The 22,500-nt window shown below is 47.1% G+C and overlaps 1 protein-coding gene across 1 annotated transcript in view; it reads left to right on the top strand.

The window, feature by feature from the left end:
- Positions 1–7,900: 7,900 nt before the first annotated feature.
- Positions 7,901–22,500, top strand: part of LOC144128916 (glutamine synthetase-like) — a 21,264-nt gene continuing 6,664 nt past the window's right edge. Inside the window, exons 1-4 of the mRNA XM_077662710.1 lie at positions 7,901–8,159; positions 14,455–14,622; positions 18,445–18,594; positions 20,515–20,642. Of these exons, the coding sequence (XP_077518836.1) occupies positions 8,006–8,159; positions 14,455–14,622; positions 18,445–18,594; positions 20,515–20,642 (600 nt within the window). The 5' untranslated portion in view covers positions 7,901–8,005. The remainder of the gene's footprint in view (positions 8,160–14,454; positions 14,623–18,444; positions 18,595–20,514; positions 20,643–22,500) is intronic.

Raw genomic sequence — 22,500 nt, 5'->3', positions numbered from 1 at the left:
AGTAGTGATCATCAGTAGACAATTTTAACGCGAGAGTGTTAGGGAGCTCGTGTCGCAGAAAATCAGGCTTCGTTGATCGTGAGTGAGAAATCCCCAGGGAAGCAACATCGGGGTGCCAGATAGGTCACGTGACTTTGCGGAATCATCATCATAACCTCACACTGGATTGTGAGCAAACTGCGCAGCGTTGCAGGTGACAGTTAAATTAATGATTGTTCGCGAGAGGTTACTCGGAAGAGCAGCTTGGATCGCGCAAATACAACCGCTGGGAGCACCCTGTCATCGCAGGGCAGTGCCGCATCTCTTAACCTCTGCACCGCTGCGCCAGGGGTGGTATGAAGACTCCCAGGGAATGAATGTTAAGTAGAGAATGCCCAATTCTGCATATAAGGCCGCCGCGGTGGCTCAGCGGTTATGGCGCTCGGCTGCTGACCCGAAGGACGCGGGTTCGACCATGGCCGCGGCGGTCGAATTTCGTTGGAGGTGAAGTTCTAGAGGCCCGGGCACTGTGCCGTGTCAGTGCACGTTAAAGAACCCCAGGTGGTCGAAATTTCCGGACACCTTCACTGCGGTATCCCTCATAGCCTGAGTTGCTTTGGGACGTTAAAGCACCATAAACCAAACTAAGCCAATTCTGCATATATGGGCATTAACCCATTTGCTATTGCGTCATACCCTTAAGGCGGAGCTTAAGTGTCCCCTCCAAATTTTTCTGCATAAGGGTTGTACACCTGGCTCTTGCTGACTGAGTACCAAGTGTGAAGAATTAAAAAGAAATAATTTCTTAAACCGAAATTTTCTCCTATGTCCGTCCCGCTGTCCAAACATTACGGCCACCCTCAGCAAAACATGCTATTCGGCGAGTTCGTTGTGCATGTTTAGAACAACGAAGAGCAATAAAAATACAGGGTCGAATTAATGTACTACGCCTGTCTTAATTCGTCCTGTCTTTTTATTGCGCTAAGATTTTTCAAGCACTCACACTACAAAGCGATGCCAGAGAGAAGTCTTCCGAACTTTTTGAAAGGGTCCCGAGTTTGGCCTGAATGCTCAGCAGCTGTCTAGCGTTATCACTAAGCTGTCCGCTTGCGACCGATCCAACCGTGGCAGCAGTGCACCTCTCGCTATCAGTAGAGAGTTATCAGCGAGGAAGCCATCTTGCTGATCATTCCAGGAAAGCAGTATTCTTTTTGTCCTTTGATGTAAGGCTGATGTAAAACATAGCAAGCGCTGGTGACCCGACTATACGGAGCGAAGTACGGAGTGAAGGCAGACGAAGGTCACTGACGTAAACTGCTGCTTTCGTAACTTCCATAAAGCGGACTTCTATTGAATCTTATCAACCAATCAATTGGGCTAGGCAGTGCGTCTTAGATTGCTAGTTGTTGGATCCGGTGAAACCGTGTTTGTGTTATGATAAGTAGAAAAGAGCCAGATCCATTGTTCTCCATGATTATAGGATCGGCACCTGCGCCACACAGATAAGCGGAAAGATAATGAAGGAACGCAAGATTTTTTTTTTTTTTTAGCCTAAGAGCGAAGTCACTCCTGACGTAAGAGCGTAGATTCTTGGGTTCAGAGGAACATCGCTGCCTAGGAAGACTAAAGGCGACCATAGTTTTACTCACAAAACATTGCCTCCCGCGGTCCAGATGTTTAAAATGCCGCTTGGCTGCGCTTAAAACCACGTGATCTTAAGCGTGGGGCGAAGAACGGAGCAAGAACGGCAAAAATACTCCTTTTCAATTTGCTTTACTTAGACCAGAGGTGGGCAAATGCCCTCATTTTTACTTTTCCTCCCTCACCCTAACTTTTGAATTCATGGCCCTCCCTCATCCTAGCCCTCATTTTGAAAAGTTATCCGGCCCTCCCTCGCCCTCACCCTCATTAACAGTCATTTTAAAATCCGAGTTATATTTTCTAGTCTGCAACTTCTGGTGATATTACAGAGTAATAAACATACAAGAAAAGCCCTCAAGGCTCTGTTGAACGAGAGGCTAGATGCTTATACTGTTGTGTGTGTGCGGGTACGAGTGTGAGATTTTTGAGCTAACACGTGAGACAAAACCGAGACAGTTACGAGTTGGGCCCTAAAATATCACTCCCCTTTTACTTTTGGCACGCACTGCATGCATACATGTGCCCTGCACTTATAACATTTAATTGTTATCTATATTTATTTTGCTTATACTGCAATCCCCACTGGGGATTTTAGCAGGGTGCGATACATATAAGTAAACACAACATAATAACACAGGCAATGAACACAAGAACAAAGTAGAAAAACGTAGCTTGAAAATTTTGGAAAATAAGCATACGCAACAGATTTTTAAACAATACTGGAAAGAAATGTCGACGTAGATGATTTCGAAACTTGGTCATTGGCTAAGAGATTCCCTTCAATTACTGTTCGTGGAAAGAATACTTAAAACGGTTATTTCGCGTGGTAAATGGCATTACTGTGCGGCTTTATCTTTGCCTAGTGGCATAACCAGATGAAAAAAAATTCTCGTGAGGTCTGTCGTATAGTGGCCGTTAATAAATTGAAAGACGAATTTTAGTCGTGACACACTGTTTCTTGAGTTAATGGGGGCAAGTCCGCTTTGGTGAACAGTTCTGTCACTTACGCACGTTCAAATCTATTTTGAATGAAGCGAGCTGCTTTTCTTGGCACCATTTCTATCTTATTAGTTTTATCTTATCTTATTAGTTTTAGTGAAAGTGTCCCAAATAACGCATGCATAGTCTAGTATCGGCAGAATTATGTTTTTGTATGCGGGCAGTCGGACAGAAGGAGTAGGAAGTCTCAAAGCTCTCCTCAGAAAGAACAACTTGCGCTTAACATTAGCCACCATGTAGTCAATGAGCTTAGTCCAAATGAAGTCATTAGTGATCAAGAGTCCGAGATACTTATAATGTATCTCGAGAAAAGTTTCGATAGGGTGAATGTTTAGGTTTCTTATCTAAAGCGGGATTTGCAGTAGTGAGCAGTACAGCTTTGTGGTCCGATATTCTATCTACTTACTATCTGTCTGTTTGTTTTGGCAGTAATTGATCCGCTAACAAAAAAGAGGTGGAGCATTGATTGAGAATTGCCCTCAAATATGGTATTTTCCTTCTACAATCTGCAATAAGTCGAAGCCAAAAGCAATGCCCAACATAGCTTCACCCTGGTGGTCGTGCTTTGATTTTAACTTAAGAATTTGAGCAGTCTACTTCAGGCAAATTAAAATATCCTGACAGTATAACACGATTATCGGGTTTAACATTCGGGCTCAAATATTGTTTCAGTTCCTATAATACGGCAACGGTAGAGTTGGGGGGTCTGTACATTGCTCCAATAATATATCTAACGTTTCCATAGTACGTTCTGCAAAAAAAAAAAATGCACTCTACATTGCGTACATCAGATATTGGTAACGAACTCCCTGTCAAACACCGTATTGTTAAGCCAAGTTTCTATCAAAACCACTATTTCAAGGTCGTGCAAAAGCAGAAGGGCCTCCAACTGAGTTGTCTTGTTTATGATACTTCTGCAATTAACATTTAGTATTTTCAGGGTCTGCAGCCTCTAAGCCAGGAGTTAGTTTGATTTCTTACTAAGCCTGAAGCGAGGAGCTCTTGTTTCATCCCAACCATACTGCAAACGATTAACGCTTAGCTTATCATAGATAAGCTTTAAAGTTTGTCACCTTTTCCCCCTCTTCTTCACAGCTTTTCCATTGCTGCTTCCGTATTTCCCTAACCCGTTGAGAAAAGTCCTCAGCTAATTATTTTGAGCTTTTTTGATGTTTGGATTTTGAGCTGATTTTGGTGTTTTTGAGTTAATGTATGGTCGTAATATTGAAATTTTTTCACAGAAGTCGAGGCGTTTCAAAACGACTGGTTCCGCCTTATTTATTTCTTTCTTACCCACCCTGTGGCATCTTCCGACACCACTCACTGTTAAACCTTGTTCCAGAAAAAAACACCATCAATTAGTTTCTTTCCCAGTTCCTCGCTAGTCTCCTCGCTAAGCTCTCTTATTCCTTAATTGATCAGGTTATTTCTCCTGCCTCTGTATTCTAAATTGTTTATCTGGTTCCTAGCAGTACTAAGGTGCTCCTGAATTTCCGATATTGCCGATTCCAGGTCTTTTACCTTCGTGGCTAAGACATTTAGGCCCGAAAACTGTTTCTCAGTGCCATCAATTCGCTGAGTTAAACCGGAAAGTTTGTTTTCAGTTATGTTTTGAGATGCCTGCAGGCCCCCATTGTTGAATTAATCTTGCTCTGGCCTTCTAGCAATTCCGATAGCTTTTGTTCTTTCTATCTTGGCAGGATTTGTTTCAACACCGCCACAAGACAACACAATAATGCGATCACGCTAGAAACGAAACGATGAACACACAGTGGGCAGGGCAGCAGCACAAGAAAGCGATCGTCACTTCTGTAGCAATGTGCATATTTGGAATCACTTACCTGGATGGCAAGGAAAAAAGGATTGCTTAGCATGCTGCTTCGTTTGCTGCTGCCATGCCCACTGTGCTAAAATGGACTGCTAAAATCAGTCAGCGTGCTGTTGTGTATGTGTACAAAATCTAATCTACGCCAAAAGTAGTTAGAAAACAATTCAGTAGCGTTTACCACTATAATTACAAAAAGTGCTAAGCACAGAACAGACAGAGAACGAGGAAATTTTCTCAAGAAGTACTTTGATTTGGGCTAGTTGGTTCATATCTTGAAAGAAGTTAGGACGGCGCTAAAACGACAAAGACAAAGAGGCACGAACACAACAGGACGGGCGCCCGTCCTGTTGTGTTCGTGCCTCTTTGTCTTTGTCGTTTTAGCGCCGTCCTAACTTCTTTCAAGAGGAAATTTTGTAGGTCGCTTAATTAACGTTACCCGATGACACTGCGGTTGCACTGGGTCTTCTGAATTTCATTGCTTCTAATATTCCGCCATTTCGTGCGGTTTGCTACATGGTCGTCTAATGACGCTTCCACGCGCACGGATGGAAGATGATGAAGACCATGTCTTTCAAACTACAGCGCTGTAGTTGTTGTTGTTGTTGTGTGCCATCTTTTGATAGGCTAACAACAACAACAACTACAGCGTGAGAGACTGGCACTTTCAACAAAAACTCTCGTGAATGCGGCTAAGTGACGATGACGATGACATTGCAGGCACAGCACGAGAGCTTGGCAGTTCGTACAGGCTGGATGTTAGGATTTCTCCCAACTGATTTTTCAAATTAGGGAAATGTATGAACCCACCGACTTAAAACCGGAGCGGCAATCCTTCTTGGTGATTCGCTCAGCCTATAACTCGCGTCTGTGGCTCTGTTACTGTCTTTTTGCGATGTGTTTCGTGGCGTATCCTAAAAGCTTTGTAAATAATTTAGTTATGTAAATAGAATATATTTTCAATCTTATAAATGCTATACTTACAGAAAAACTGTGGCGATGGCGTAGTGGTCTGAAGTAGCGGCCAGCGGAACTGATTTTTTTAGTGCCGCCGCGAGTTCGGATCCCGCTCCCCCAGCTTCAATTTTTTTTATTTCTTTAATGTCTTCCCCCGATGTGGTGCCGGCTTTACTCTGCAGTGAGGCCCTTATGCGGTCGCTTAAAATGAAACAATATTGAGGCCACTTGGAAATCAAACGGTTCGCTAAAATGCAGCATTTTGGGTTGAATAATATTAATCACTAACTCCCCGAGTTTGGAGTGAACGATTCCTGTGGTTGCCATTTTAGTGCTCTATTGCTTTTAATCCGCCGAAAAGTGGTTGTATACCTGTCCGAAGCCTGCTTCTAGCATGTGGGCCACCTTGGTCACGTGGCGTTGTGACGTCATCACAAGCTGCCCATCGGATTCTGAGCAAACTGCCCACCGTGGCAGTTCAATTTAATGATTAGTCGCAAGAGATTCCTCATGAACAATATAGGTCTCACAAGCTCCACCGATGGCAGCACCTGCCTTCGCAGGGCAGTGGCGCGTAGCTTAACCGCAAGCACCTCTGCGCCTGGAGCGGAATCAGGACTCCCAGGTATCTGTGAATGTACAGAATGACCAATTCTACCGCAGTACAAGTCTAAAACGATGCAATAACACGCAAATTTACATCATATGGCATATCAACCAAAGTAAGCATGTTCAGGCAAAGCAACAGCATAGAAAGTCAAGATAAACCATGCGAAACAGGACTAACGGTGCTAGCGCACGATAATTCATGGTTAACCCCAAGCGAAACCGCCCGTGAATTTTTTTGCTTGCACGTCTACGCCTTAATCAAACGCTGAGTGTCAATTTCCTATCATGCCTGCTAGAAATGTGGTTCATAAAATGAGGCGCGGGATTGCGCGGTCACAGGTCTTACCAGGGACAGAAATAAACCAAGAGATGTTGTAAGAGCTGTACAACTTTTTCTTTTTTAGCACATCGTACAATGCAAGGCGGAGCGAGCGATGATTCAGACCAAGGTGGTTAAGGTGCTGCTTTATCATGCTAAGACTACAGTGGTCGTCCTAGCCCACAACATTGCGGCACCGCTTTTCTATACCGCAGTTCCAGAGAAAATAGATTATAGAAAGAAGATATGACTGTACTGAACTACTCACAGCGTGAATAAAAAAATTCCACACCAACGCCGCCAACAGGCTTTGATTTGACAGTGAAATTTCGCAAAAGCATTTTTTGCGCTGAAGCCAATTCCGTGAAACCTCACTGAGCTGAAATCTGACCTCGTTCCAGCAAAGAAGGCCTAAAACTTTGAAATTAAACGGCCTTACTAGGTATAATTTCTACGTATTTTGCTCTACACTCTGATCATCCGACAGACTCGGGGCTGATAATGAAAATGCTGACTGCGGTACCACGGTTCCCGTTGGACTGGCAGCCACCCGCACGGTCCCGCCAGTGGCCCCTTGTTATCGCACTATACAGGGTGTTTCATCGGATACTGAACACAATTAAAAAAAGGTTCTTGATTTAGAAGAGCGCTTTTTTCGGCGGTGTAGTACATCACGACGACGGAGAAGGTGTGCTGCACCCGCGTTTCGTGCTCACCTCGTGAACCTCCAGAGCGCAGAAACTACGTCTTCCCCGGGATCTAAGAAGTAGTACTAAGAAGTAGCGTTTTAAAGTGAGAATTCATAACGGGCGACGTAGGCAAAAGCGTTAGTCCGGAGTACGGTTTGGGCCACCAGCCTCGTCCTCGAATAGTGAATTCTGTCCTCCCTCACCTCATCATGTCTTCCCTCCCTCGCCCTCGCCTCACCATGTCTTTCCTCCCTCACCCTCGTCCTCGTGTAATTTCATCCGCCCACCCTCCCTCACCCTCACCTCACCGAGTGAAATCCTCATGAGGTGAGAGTGAGGACGCCCTCATGAGGGCTCGCCCTCGTGAGGATGCCCATCTCTGCATTAGTCACACCACCGTGCTAGGTCAGAAGCTCTTAACCTAGAATCGTACATTCTTATAACGAAAGCAAGACAGGATATCTAGTGCCTTTCTTCTGAGAACATACTCTTCTAATGCACGACACGTCGACGCGTTCTGTCATGCCTTTGTTCCTTCTCCTGTTCGGCTAGGTTGAGTTCCCGCACTCAACGAGGTGTTCTGTGTTGGGACAGACAGCAGCAGGCACCTCGTACACTCCTCCGGACAAGTTGCTGCAACACGTCCTCCAGCTCGCGTAACATGATGCGTCGGTTAAGGACGACCGAAAGCGAATGGCAGAAGCGCGCGCGGCGCGGCAGCCGTCTGGCAGCACGCTAGACGGCCCTGAAGGCCGCGCCTGCGTCGGCTCCGTTCTGCAGCAGCGACGGGGCTCCTCGCCCCTTTGTCTCCTCTCCCTCGGATATCTGTTCCCCTCCCAGTGCATCAGTCGCTCCGTTTAACGCGTTTCCTCTCCTTCTCTCGCACACTTCCTCGAGCCCAGTCGCGCTCGCTTGGGATCCACTCTTCCTGTCGTAGAGAGACGCGAGACCTGATTCCAGGCGCATTCGCAACCAGCAGCGGCAACCATGGCGACTCCGAAGCCCGAGATCTTGATGAAGTATCTGGAACTTGAGCAGCCGGACGACGTGGTCTTCTGCACTTACGTATTCATCGACGGAACCTTGGAGAACGTTCGTGCCAAGACCAGGACCTTTGACTTCGAGCCGAAAGTTCCCGAAGGTAAGGTCGAGCTTGAGCTCACGCTCTTTCCACGAAAGGAAGCGTTAGAGTCCGTAGCGCTCACTTCACTGACAGTATCAGAGTTGCGTCTTCATATCTCCCTTGTTTTTCCCCGGTTTTGCGGGCGTAACGGCCGGCCAAACGAAAAAAAAAACAAAGAAAAACGTGCGAATAATTCATGAAGAGCTTCTAGCGCACATGAACAAGTTCGATCCGTGGTTACCAGGCCAACGTGCAACCGGAGCAGACAAACGCACCTATCTTGCCAGAGTGGCTTCGCTAACTTGCTTTGAGAGGCTCGACAACATTAGCAGAAATTCTGACCTTCTTCAATTAAAAAAATGCCGAGCGGCAAAGATCGTTGCGATGCCTTGACTGCTCCGCACCCCCTCCGGCAAAGACAGCAGTGCCTTGAAATCCTAACGAGAGGTATGCAGTGAAATCTCTCGTGCGCCGATCGAAGCGCCGTAAACCACAGCCTAGCGAGAGGAAGAATTAGTTTTCAGTTGCACACAAAACGCTTTCGCATCACCGCCTGTCAGTGCTTGTCCCTGTGACTAAGCACGAGCTCTCGCGCTCTATCGAAGCCCATACGTCAGCTAACTGGGTCACGTTGACGAAGGAAGCCATCGGACAAGCGTGCGCCTTTCGTCATTTATAATGTGGTCTGGCATTTGTCGCAACCCGAGCGGCTGACGGCAACAGTTCTCATTAGCGTAGTTCAACAGGCTAAGTGCCGCCGGAGCATTGCGGATTGCGTGCAACGTATTTTCCCGCGATGTGGGGCTCGAAAAGTGCATCCAACGTTAATACAGAGTTTTAGCATGGCGGATACCTATTGGTGCAGACGGATACTGCATGAACGCATGCTTGCACGCTGTAGGAGGTGCGCACCCCATCTTGCAACACGCCGTATAGGTTGATACGTCTCCGCTATGATAAAACTATCCTGTAGTATAGGTGATAGTAGGAATTCTGTCCAGGCGTTTTGAAAACAGCTATGCAGGAAGCCGGAGTAAGCGAGCTAACCGAAATTATGAAGACAATTATGAGGAAGAGCGACAATTGTTTTTAATATTATTTAGTTAATTATAACAAAATAAGGTTTCTTCGACTATTGGAACTCGTAGCAAAGTCTCTTCCCTGCGCGCTAGTTCAGCTGGGATGAGTATTACTCGAGAGCGTGACACCGTTGAGACCGACGGCAGAGCGATCCCATCGTGCAACGCGCGCGAGCAGACGACGTAGCGGCCTCCGCAATGACAATCCGTAACTGCAACCAAGCTTCGGCGAAGAGAAAAAAAACGCGGCGTATTTGAATCCTTAAACGCTATGTACACAATTGTGTACAAAATGAAGTCAGAGCTTTTTCTGAGAGTGGGCTGTACCTAGCAGTGATTTGTTTGTTTCAAGTGAATTACGCACCCTTCGTTTCAGAAATAAGCTTGCTTTTTTATGCGTATAGCGAACGAAGTGAATAATATTTCGCGAAACAGTGTCTTGGCAATTTCAAATGTAATGTGCACCTTCGAAATAGAAGTTCTTTCAACAACCCTTCGAGTGTTTACATGATAAGTGGCGTCATTTCGATGTTGCTGTTTTCACCAGTCATGAGAATTTGCACCAAGTTTTGCACGCGCCTGCAAAATGTCAGCCGCTAGTATTTTGCAAGAAAAAAAATTCATTTACGTGGAAACCAAAAATGGCGTGTCAAAGGGTTAAAGACACGTTGAATGTGTTACCACTTGTGATTAGTTTATCTATGCCGAACCCGCGTACCCATCGGCCGACGACCAGAAGCTGATTCCATATACACTGCGACCCAATTGTCTTGATAAAAAGGGCTTGTGAAATTGAGTCAATATTCCTCGCCCTATATCACCTCATGCTGCGTGCGGCTGAGTTGCGTATGGCGTATATCTTGTACTCAAGCATGAATTTTATCATAAAAACGCGTCAGGCCGATTCTATAGCTCAATGCGATTAATTTTTCTCTTTAGCTACTGATGTATGGAATAGCCTGCCTCACGCAATCATGGACGATATCTCCCTTGATCTCCTCCTGAAAAACGTAGTATTTTTTGGAAATTTGGAAATGACCCAGTCCAAATTTGGAGGTCCTCATCGTATTGGGAACATTTAAATTAGGTTGGATATCCATTTTGGTCCAAATCCGAGAATGTCAATATGGGGGGGGGGGGGGGGGGGGGGGGCAAATTTGGGGGTAAGATGGGCCAATGTTGGTAATGACCAGAGCCAAATTTGGGGACATCATCGCATTGGCCGCCATAGTCAAAGTATGCATCGGCATCTGACTTAAGGATGCTATGAGATCGCTGAGTCCGAAGGTCGCATCAATGTCGGATCTACATGTCGAATGAAACACGATTTTCTGCGATGATAAAGTTATCGCTCTTAAAAATAAATTGTATTTTTGACAATGCAAGTGCCAGCATAGTTATCTGCTTGTGTCTATGACGTCTTCTTTTCCTTGCCATTATTTTGCATGCAGTAAACTGTCAGCTGAAAGTTGGCGCAATTGTCCTTCGTCTTTCGTTTGTCGGTCCCGTCTTCGTTTGAGTGCTATGTTTGCATCTCGAATAAGGAGTATATAATAGCTTTATGTGGCCCATACTCGGACACTTGTCCGAAACTTGCAGAGTAAAGCTTGGAATTAAGCTGAGGACAACGCAGCGAGCAATGGAAAGAAACATGGAGATGCGAAAACTGGGCAGCGCATATTAAGCTCCGAACCCAAAACTATAGTGGTGAACTAGCCGAAACCAAAACGAATGAATCGACTTGGAGGAGCATGTAATGCGAAGAACAGGTAATCGATGTCACATCAGATGTACCGCTCTGATTCCAAGGGAAGGAAAAAAAAAAGAACATGCGCTAACATAAGGCATACCACATAACATAGAAGGCGCCTCCGACTATCTCAAATCTCATCCCATTACTTTTCTTTGTAGAAAACTAAAGATTAGCAAGTGAATAAATTGAACCGAAGGCGGCAGAGCTTGGGCTAATGGAGAAACGCTGGTAGAGGCCTGTCTTCCAGCATGACGTAATCAGGCTGATGATAGTCTCGCAAGTTTGCCGAACGGGTTATTAGTGAGTGCAAACATCATAAGCCTCCGTTCCCAAGCACCTGCGCACACAGAAGCCGCGCTGGCTCAGAGGTTATGGTGCTCGGCTGCTGACTCGAAAGACGCGGGTTCGATCTCGGCCGCGGCGGTCGTATTTCGGTGGAGGCGAAATGCTAGAGGCTCGTGTACTGTGCGATGTCGGAGCACATTAAGGAGCCCAATGTGGTCGAAATTATCCGGAGCCCTCCACTACAGCTTCCCTCATAGCACGAGTCGATCTGGGACGCTGAACCTCATAAGCAAACCAACCAGTACCTGCTCACAAGCTGTGATGCAACTAAATAACGGCGTCCCTCACAGCCTGAGTCGCTGTGGGACGTTAAACCCCCATAAAACAAACTAAATAATGCACGCAATGCCGTTGGAACAGCAGCACGCATATGGCGTGTGACGTATACAGAGCGCAATGTCCGCATCTGGCAAGTGGAGGGGAGTGATGGCAGCTGGCTCCGTTGCCTGCGTCCGAACGCGGAATGCTGTGGTCAGTCATTTTCCCGCTTTTAGTTGACGACATTTAAACCGCTCTTTTCCAACACAGCTAACCCTGTGTTTGCCTTAGTTGCTTTGGGCCAATAAATAACCATTCCGACACGCGCGCACACACTCGCGCTTATGCACATACATACAAAACAAAAACTTGCCTTGGGTTTTCGTGGAGAATGAAATTACGGTGATATCTGTACTGGACCTCCCTCTCCTCCAACTCTCCTCTCTTGTGGGCGCACCATATGAAGACACGTGGCACATGTTCTTTGGCGCCTACCCCCCGCCACTGTCTACCTAAATGGAATTTTCGCTTGCCAGTAGGCTAGGGAGAAGAATTTTTGGTGACGAATACGACGTATTATGACGCTTACGGTAGCAGTGCTTTGTCACGAAGGCAACAAGAAGAAGAAGAAGAAGAAGAAGAAGGAGGAGGAGGAGGAGGAGGAGGAGGAGGATGAGGAGGAGAATAAGGATGAGGAGGAAGAGGAGGAGGAGGAGGAGGAGGAGGAGAAGAAGAAGAAGAAGAAGAAGAAGAAGAAGAAGAAGAAGAAGAAGAAGAAGAAGAAGAAGAAGAAGAAGAACGCCGACAACAACAACAACAGTGCTTACCCCGCAGAAACACACCCTAAGCAGATATCGTTGTAATATATCTATGATATTGTTCCTTCTTTCCAATAAGTCGCGCTTTTTGTGTATTTACCAGGCGCAAATGCCTTTTTCTTGCCGGAATTCGTATTAAGGCGGGGGTCCCGCGCTTTAGCAGCCTCTGGCTATTCTTCGCATTGTTAGCGAAACTGCTGTGGTCCTCCAGTTTATGACAGAACAACAATTTTTTAGCTCATTAGAAAGATAAATGTATTTACGTTTCAGCGGTATAACTCCTCAATAGCAATATTTGTTGGTACAAGTGCAGCGTGCAGAAAGCGAAGTGCGTAAAACAATACGTTTGTTCGATTTGTCTGCTTGCATGAAGTTTTTTAGAGAAATTGCAGCACCAAAAAGAGGGGTGCTGTGGAGTTCGCTGACCATTCCGCGAACTCGTTGGTCTTGTGTCCGCAAGGAAGGCTGCTCCAGTGGGGTCGGAAGTCCCCAACAAAGGGGCCCGTCCCGTCCCTGCCTCCCCTTCGTGCGGCGGACGTCCTCGTTACGCCGCGCCGTCACGGGGATGACCCGCCGGGAAAAACGCTAACCATATACAGCTGTCGACATGGGTGCGTCGTCAAGGGGTGACGAGACTTCGGCGATGCGGGAGAGATACAGCTGGGTGGGGACCGAGTGCTGGGTGACCAGGAAACGGATTATTCCCTTAACGACAGTGTTCTCTTTGTTGCTGTCAACAACCTGAGCCATCGCCTCGTCGGCACATGTTTATAGCATCTCTGGTGCCGTGGGTGGCGTGGGGAACGGAAGTCGCATTTGTGTTGTTTGTGTGGTTATTTGAAACCTCCTTCCCAAATGTTTTGATCAGAACTTTTCCCCAATCTCTGATCAGTGGGCGGACCTTATTTTCCTTTCCCTAACCACTGATTGGCGAGATGGGTCGTTTGTTATCTTATTGGTTGCTGTCCCCGCTAAGAGCGGAGACAGAGGGTTTAAAACCAAGCGCTCTGGGTTGAGCGGGGGCTGAATTCGTCTGATCCACGATTTAGTCATGTAAATAGTTTTCTCCTTGCTTTGTTTCTTCTCGTTTTTTTACCTATGTTGTAAATAAATAGTTAACCTTCTCCTTTCCTTGAGTAATGTGAATGTTTGCGAGTAGAACCACCGGGTCATCAAGAAACCCCGATTTCATCATCAAGTAGTTTCCTCTCATCGCCACCGGAAGGGGAAACTCAACTGGTGCTTCTGCGGCGTTACGACGAAATGTTCATCTCAGAAAAAACCGAGTGGTTTTTGGTTAGAATGAATAGTTATTTAGAACCGTCACTCTGAGAAGAACATCAAATATGACAAAAATGGCAGAAGTGACGCTTATTAGAGGCTCGATAGCTTCCCATCAAATCTACAAAACACATGCTTATTCGACACATTTGTGGGACGTGAATATTTCGTTAAGTGGTGTAAAATTTCTTTGAGCTGCACCTTGGATTTCCAGGTTTTCTTAGTCCAGACCACGGAGCAAGACTATACAGGAGGTGAAACTCCCGTCTGCGCAAGCGAGCGCAGGCGACCAGATAAAGTCACAATTGTATGCGCCGACGGGGGCGCATGCGGTGGCGGCGCCATGCGGCGCTCGTAGAAGCAGCAGGAAAATAAAAATAAAAAATACAGCGCCCGGGCAGGCGGCTCCGGCGCGCGCTCAAAGCAGACAAGCAGACGACACAAGTGTTTGCTTCAGAGGGCACGCCGTGACGTTGTATTTCAGTAGTTTCTTTCCAGGCCGCCAGGCGCCGCCATCAGGATAGTGGCGCCGCGGGCTTGTGACCTTTTCTGGTCGCCGCAGACGGCGGAGTTTCCACTCCTTATAGCCTTCCTCCGTGATCCAGAGTTAACCGTAATAGCGAAAAGCTACCCATGGAGGTCTGGCGAAGGAGTTAGCAGAACGGAAAGTAGGGGTACAGAAAAGTCACCATTGTGTGGCCCACTAGAAGTGATGCCCTGCATGGGTGTGGCTGCTGGTTGTGTGATTATGTGAACACCCCCCTCGCTGTTCACTGCAGACTGCCCCCGTTGGACTTTCTGCGCCCTCGGCACCTACCAATGGACGGACGCCGGCGCCAAGTCGGAGATGTACATGGAACCCGTAGCCTTGTTCCGTGACCCGTTTCTTAAGGGAAGGAACAAGCTGGTCCTCTGCCAGGTACTGCAGCACGACGGGACGCCTCACGGTAAGCGAAGGCTAGATGTCTTCGGGGCCTGCAAACAGCAAAGGAGTAGTAACTGTCTATTCTATTTTCAACAGTCTAGCAAGGCAACAGTAGTACACAGTTGGTATAGCGAGGTGCTGGAAATGGTAAAGGAAGATGCCTACGTAGGGTAGGTAGTGACTGCTGATCCGGATCATGACAGAGAGAAATAATTAGAAGAGGAAGAATGGGGTGGAGCGCATATGGCAGGTTCTCGCAGATCATGAATGGCAGTTTACCAATATCCCTCAAGAGAAAAGTGTACAACAGCTGCATCTCACCGGTACTCGCCTACGGGGCAGAAACGTGGAGGCTAACGAAAACGGTTCAACTTCAGTTGAGGACCACGCAGCGAGCTATGGAAAGAAAAATGAGAGGTGTAACGTTAAGAGACCGGAAGTGGGCAGAGTGGGCGAGGGCACGCACGCGGGTTAATGACATCCTAGTCGAAATCAAGAAGAAGAAATGGGCTTGGGCAGGGAACGTAATGCGAACGCTAGATAACCTCTGGTCCTTAAGGGTAATGAAGTGGATTCCAAGAGAAGGCATACGTAACAGGGGCGGCAGAAATTTTACGTGGGCGGATGAGATTAAGAAGTTTTAGGGCATACGGTGGGCGCAGCTGGCAAAAGACAGGGTTGATTGGAGGGACATGGGAGAGGCTTTTGTCGGCCAATGGGCGTAGTCAGGTTGATTATGATGATGATGATTCTATCTCAGATGTGTCTGACGACCGGCAGCTGCCTGCCAGGCGTGTCTGAAGAGTTTGGTGACAGCTCCCCTGTTCGATCAGGAGAAATAGTTCGGAAGTACGACTATATGTGCGCCTACTGAAACCTCGGTAGATAAAAAGCAGGTAGATGGGTTTCTTGAAAACACAAAGTGACCAAGGGAGGGCGACTTCTCAGGGAGCTTGGCAACGTTTCGATAAGGAATCGTGATCAATGACGTTTAACGGCAATTTGTCGTGACTTTTCGTGAGCAAGACAGTACTGGAGCCGGATTACAGTAAGAAATTTTGTTCCGTATAATACGAAGTCCCATTTTTAAACAAACGGTTTAAGGAACTTAAGAAAACGTCGGCAGTCAGAAGCGCTAGACGCCACACCCTCACTGTGTTAACTACACATAACGACGGTCATTAATAAGAGACATAAACGAATTAATAGCACTTTTATTTTTTTATTAATGACACCTTGTTCTTGCTTTGTTTACTGCAGCACTTCATGCCCTTAATACTTTTTGCTTCCTTTTATTTTCGTCGCCATTTTTGGCGAGTTTTGCGTTTCAGGATATGGCATAAACTTTGTCGGCAACGCAAGGCGGATTTTACCACGTCACTCGCCTCTGCAGGTATTCGCCGTGCCATGACACTGCATGCAACTTAGCTTAGTCAGGCACCATCGTGCAGGTCGTAAACATTACCAGAGCTTTCACCTGTTCTCTGTACACAGCCTCAACAGCAGACTCGCCACAAAACGAATACCACTCGTAGCCAATGCATGCGACTCGTACTACTGTTCGGCTTTTCATCGTGAAGACATTAGCCTTTTCTGTAAAAGTAAAAAGAATGCTCTAGCAAGGCTCTCGTAAACCAGCCCAACGGCTCGAAGCCAAACAAGGAACGGACAAAATAGTGCGCTGCAAGAACCATGTATGACCAACACTCTCACCAGTGGCCCACCAGCGAGGGCCACAACCGCTTTCTATAGCGCAGTCTGGGAGCACGTGAACACATTGCGCAGCCACGTTTGCGCAGACGGCTTTGTAATGAGCCTCGACAAGGACGTTGAGGTACGCGGAATACATATGAAAGTGCCTCGAAATGGCGTAGCGGATGTCTGCGAGTGTTTTTTTTTTTCTGCGTAAGTTATGAAGGCCCCCGCGTTTGCGTAGGCTGCTCGGGCATGCAAGCTGCTGCACTATCAGAGGCCGCGGAGGGCGAAGGGTTGCTTCACTCGTTTCGGAAGACTGGTGCCGCCCATCGAATTGCGTTGCTCGTCGCTGGGTCAGCAGAGCCGGAGCGCCGTGCAGTTGCATTTCCTCGAGCCGCTCCGGGAGAATAAATTGCGCCGAATATTTTGGTCCCGGTTCATTCACTCCCAAACACAGCGTCTGACGCAGGTATGGAAGTAGTGAATGCAGACGTGAACATAATGTGACAAGCCTTGTTTACATTGCGATGTTCTTAACGCCCTCGAGAGGCCCCGGTGGACCATCGTAGCTGTGTGCTAATTTAGTTTTCTGGCGTTGACGTTAAACTCGTTCAGCCCGCCGTAAAGAGTCGAAGAACTATCTCCTTTAGCCACTCGGCAGTCTGGAAAGACCAAGCGTGACAATAACGGTACGATGCTTTCCGAATGAAGCAGTGCAAGGCCAGCGAAATTAGTCCATAAAGTTGTTTCCACTTGCCTCAAGGGTGCCACAGGGAATCTGTGCACTCGAAGGCCTTGCTATTAGAGTTTTAGCATAGCGGTGACGTACTAACATAGGCGTACAGCGCATTACCGAATGCTTGCTGCGCAGCTGTAGTATAGATGCGCGCATTTGCTGGCCGCACACCTGCCATTGCGCGTTACGTTGCGTTGTGTCAGTAAGTCCCCGCTATGCTAAAACTCTCTATTGTTTGCTACGCCTGCCGCCCTTCGAAACGTCCCGGAAATACCAGTGCTCTAATACTTTCGCGTTAGGTGCGTCTCGATATCACCGATAACCCCATCACCAAACCCGCGTCGTTACGGGATCGAACTCGCACCCGTCGAGTCACGGTTTCCCACCACTATATTGTCACGAATTGGTGACTGCACTCCGGAGAGCAGAAAGGCTGAGAAAATGGTGTCTAAACAAAACTCTTTATGTGGGCTGACTTGCGCCCACAATGGACTGAATCACTCGGGCGGCGGCGCAGCAACAAGCGTGCTCGGCGGTCGTCGAACAGAATTCCTGCCGCTGTCGGCCGTGTTCAATTTAAAGCTGATAGCGAACTTTCGAGATAAAGCGTGCAAAGTTACCAGAACGTACTGGAACAACGTAGAATCAGCTCTGCCTGGCTGCGATCGATCGAGATAAATCTAGGAGCGTCTTGCGTCGAAAAAAAAGCGATAAAGCGGCGTGGCGGCAGATTTGAAGAATGAAGAAACACTGCAAAGATTCGCGGCAATATGGCACGACGCCTTTAGCACGGAGGGTACCCCTGCTGCTACGGCCGCTACAGCGCTCCACAGAACCACACTGTTTCTGTAGTCACTGCAGTGGCTATTCACTCCTGTGACCCGAGTAAGGATTATCGCCTGCGTTCGGAATGGGTGCGTTCCTGAAAGGGACATGAACACAACGCTATGTGGCCAGTCACAGGGGTAAATGTTGTACCGTATCGTGCAGTGTTTTCAGTCTTCTCTTGACTGCAAATATCGGGTAGAAACTTTCGTCAGCGGTTGCTGACATTATACTTAACGATTTTGTCGATTCTGCTGACATGCTGAGTGACAGGAGCTTGTTGCTATGACTGCTGCTCGCGTTTAAGGAGTTCTTCAATGCACAACACACTTTTCAGTCTCCTCGCAGCGTTTCTTACCCTTATTTTTGTTTGTTTGTTTGTTTGTTTTCGTTCTGATTACGAACTTGTGCTGCGGTCTGAGGGTGTCATTAAACAGTACTGCTAGCTCTCTGGTTAAAAAGCCGTTGGCTTGTTTGAAGTGCGTTGTTGTTTATTTTCCTTGTCGCTGTCCGGAGCGCTTTCCAGGGCAGGCGACTGCCTGCTCGTGCTGTCGCCCAACCGTCAGCGACGATGATCTCTCGTTGCAGAAACGAACACTCGGCACTCTTGCGCCGAGGTCATGAAAAAGGCTAAGGGTCAGGAACCGTGGTTCGGAATCGAGCAGGAGTACGTGCTCCGGGACAAGGACGGACTGCCTCTCGGATGGCCCAAGGACGGGCACACCATCAGGCCGCTGGGTGCGTAATATGGATATACCGAGAACGCACACTTACAACACGTACAGGTACAGTTTTTGTCAAAAATGCACAGCCCAAGGGGTCTGGTTCCAAGTCGTGTAGCGGGGCTCTTTAACACATTTGACAGTCCCAAGCTTGGAATGGTTGAGGACTCAAGTTCCTCCCGCCTTCTTGAGATTAGGGCACATGAAGAGGATCCGCGCTGCAAGGCTCAGAAGCAGACCCTTTGGGCTGTGTGCTTGTGACCAAGGCTGTACCTTCAGTATGAACCGAAACATACATTGAACATTCACTTAATAATTACTGCATAATTATTTGTGACAAGCGCTTTTTTGTTTTATAACTGCTCTTCTCTTGGTATATAATAAGTTGGTTGGTTGGTTTTTGGGGAAAGGAAATGGCGCAGTATCTGTCGCATATATCGGCGGACACTTGAACCGCGCCGTAAGGGAAGGGATAAAGGAGGGGGTGAAAGAAGAAAGGGACAAAGAGGTCTCGTAGTGGAGGGCCCCGGTAGGTATATAATAACCAAAAGTCATTTTCAACTTTAGTGAGCAAAAACACTGCCTTTTCGCGCAAGCTGGTTGTTTTCTTTCCTATTTCAGGGACCTGTACTCACAGCGACGACTCCCGGTAATATTTAGAGATGCAATTTTCGATGCAGGTCTCATTGGGATGGTAACATCATTCACTGCGGACGTCAAAACCAGGTTAAGCAGCAAAATTAGTAAGCTCTCTAAATAAAACATCAAAGTATATTTTAACTATCGCCCGTGAGGCGTCTTGTCGTAATGGCCATTTGTACCTGGATATGTTATTAATAGCAAGATCGGTTTTTATATTTTCAGAAACGTGATTCTGCGCGGCGCTCCCATAGGCTTGGAATTCTGGCGCTCGCGACCTGCCAAACCAATACTGAGCGGCCGAAGAGCACATGCATCCACGTCCACGAACATACGTCGTATGGTTTCGGTTTAAGACTCAGTGAGAGCCGCAATCCTCCCTTTTCGCACGGCCGCTTTGCTCATGCGGGCCTCTTCTCCTTCAGCTCGACTGGTTGTGAACAAAACCGTCAGCTTCTACTACTCATGCGCAGTTCGTGTTAGTGATAGGCACATGCGACAGATTGCGGCAGCTGTGAAACGCACGCCTGCTACTTCGCAGGCGCAGCTGGCTTCTCGTGGAACCTGATCGCACTTGCGTCTTACACGTTGGTTTGTTTTCAACCAGTAGCAGACGAATTTTCGCCACTCTCCAGAGGGCGCCACACTTTTAAAAAGGCTGATTCTTTGAGCAGCAGATCGGAGGGGAAGTGAGTTTAAAAAAATCTAAAAACTTGTAGGGCTTATGCTAACGGCCTGCTACACAACTCTGGTTACAATTAGGCGCGTTACTATGAAAATTTAACATTTAGAGTTTAGGTAACAAGTTTACTAATCAGCACGCCTCAACTAGTTTATGACACCCGGCACTGATAGCAATACTATGGTGAAGAGGCTTGGGTGCATTTTTTAAATTTATTATAAAGGTTGAAATTGTGGAATTTCTGTTCTGTGGACAACAAAATTTCAAGAATGTAAAATTTCATGAATGTATTCTTGAGCAGTCTATCACCTTGTACTGGAATACGATCGTCAGGAGTTAGCCACCGCTGCCAGCACCAGGCAACGCAAAGTGATTCAGCGTTTTTCTTTTTATTATTAGACAGAGCAGCTTGTTCTGTAATGCTTGACAAGCCGCCATTTCCTGCGACTTCTTCGACAGCCGATCCGTGTCAGTCGTTGAAGCGGGTTGCATTGCTTGCCGTTCTGGCCCGATAAATTCTCCCCTTCCTCCCACAGTTGCTTTACCTCGTGAACTTAGCGGCGGCTTGTATATTTAAATGGGCGAACAAACAGCTGACCCTGGTCCTCCTTGCAGGACCCTTCTACAATGGCGTGGGTGCAGAGAACGTCGTCGGCAGGCAAATCTCGGACGCGCACCTCAAAGCTTGCGCCTACGCGGGGGTCAAGATCAGCGGCACCAACGCTGAGGTCGTACTGTCCCAGGTGAGGCGAGTTGGAGCGTCCGCGTTGCTCTTCTGAATATCTTGAATACCTGTACCTCAAAATCTTTACTGTTCTAGAGCTGTCTCTATCCCTTTCTTGCCTTGGAAGAGGACGCGAAATCTGATCGTTTTAGTAAACTGCAAAAGCGGCGAAAATATATCCGGTAACAGCATTCGCGCTCAGTCACTCTCTTGAGAAAGTAAATTCCGCAGTAAGTTTCGCCATGAGCTATCGTGACTTTTCGTGAACGAGTTTTCATTCCAAAAAGCGAGAAAAACTCTTATCTGCGCATTCAATACTGCAGACCTATTACGCTTTCCAATGTAGGCTATAAAATTTTTGCGCAAGTTTTATAGGATTGGCTGCAGTTCGCATTGTGTACTGCAATTAGACCTCACCAGACATGTGGCTTGAGGGGCTGATAAATGCAGTCTAACCTTCCCGTGCGCGAGTACAGTTTTGTAGTATTGCTAAAACTCTCTGGAGCAATTAGCAATGCTTCCAATCGACCTTGCAAAGGCACGTTACCGTGTGTGCCATTGATTTATTTTCTCTCTATTAAAGGACGTATATGTGGGCTCAACTGTCTCCAGAGGAATACGTCTTTAAAACAACAGCTGTTCCGCATGCTTGATTGTTAATGGTTGTCTTCCATGCACGACCTGTGTTCATTCTGTTCCCTAGACATGTTCTTTCCAAATGGATTACACAGCCTATGGAACACTAGCATGCGGGACTGGCATTGTGAATTTGTTGTTGCTGCAAAATCCCAATTCATCCAAATGAGTGTTTCTGGTAGGGAAGTGTATGACCAGGCAGAATTTTCCATGCAGTGACACTTTCTCTTGGTGCCAGGATCCGCCTATCCTGCCTTCTATAGCGCCATAGTGTTCTGTTGTTCGGGCGTGTTTTGTTTTGAGATGACTTTGACACTGCTTTCTTACGATTTGTAAAAAGTTCACGTACATATAGTCGATTATCTGACTATACTGAATACCTCGTTTAAAAAAAAAAATGACCCCTGGATTGCACTCGTATAATAGTGTTATACCTAAACAATTGTTCATGTTCAAGAACAGAGCCGAGCTCACGGCCTAACGGGGGATTGCGGGTTCGAGTCCCGCCGAGGGTACGCTTTTGCTAGGTTTTCAAGAGGGCAGCGTCAGTGCAGTCACGTGGTGTCACGTGGCAGGTCATGTGACCTACTGACGTCATCACAATCTGCCCACCGTGGCAGATGGCAACTGCCCGATCGGGTATTTTATCGACGCTTTACAGACAATCCGTTCGGCAGTGTGTGTGGCATTTGTGAACCTAGCCATGCAAAGGAAGCTTTCGCGTCTCACCAAGGTTAACCAATGTTTAAACCAAAGCTATTTTTTTTTACTATACATTTAAGTGGTTCCCTTCTTGTGGAATCAAGTTAAGGCTTCCGAAGTCCCATGCTGCGGACGCGTAATTCCGATCTCTCCATGGTACAGTACCCCAACTTGCGCTTTCACTTCCCGACTAGTCTGGCAGCTTTTTAAACGAAGCTTTTTGCTCAAAACCATCCCGGAATGCAACCTAAAAGGCAAGACACATTGGTAAGTGTTTTGCGCGCTGTTAGTTTCATGGGCTAAAAAAAAAGACAGATGAGAGGAAACTATGGGGACGCTTAAGTCACCTTAAGAGATGAATGCGATAGCATTAGATTTCACATTTGTTGCAGGTTCTGTTGCAATTTCTGTGTGTGTGTGTTTGCGTCAGTTTCGTTGCAGCTGTCGGCCAATCAATCGCTATATTCGGACTGCAAGCTGCAGTAGGTATATCCGATATGCTGTGATGGTACCGATATTTGCATATGTCACTTTTTTTT

Source organism: Amblyomma americanum, chromosome 4 (assembly GCF_052857255.1).
Source record: "Amblyomma americanum isolate KBUSLIRL-KWMA chromosome 4, ASM5285725v1, whole genome shotgun sequence".
In the NCBI taxonomy this organism is placed as follows: domain Eukaryota; kingdom Metazoa; phylum Arthropoda; class Arachnida; order Ixodida; family Ixodidae; genus Amblyomma; species Amblyomma americanum.
Note: the sequence above shows the minus strand (reverse complement) of the source record. Positions and strands in the feature narration are given on the sequence as shown.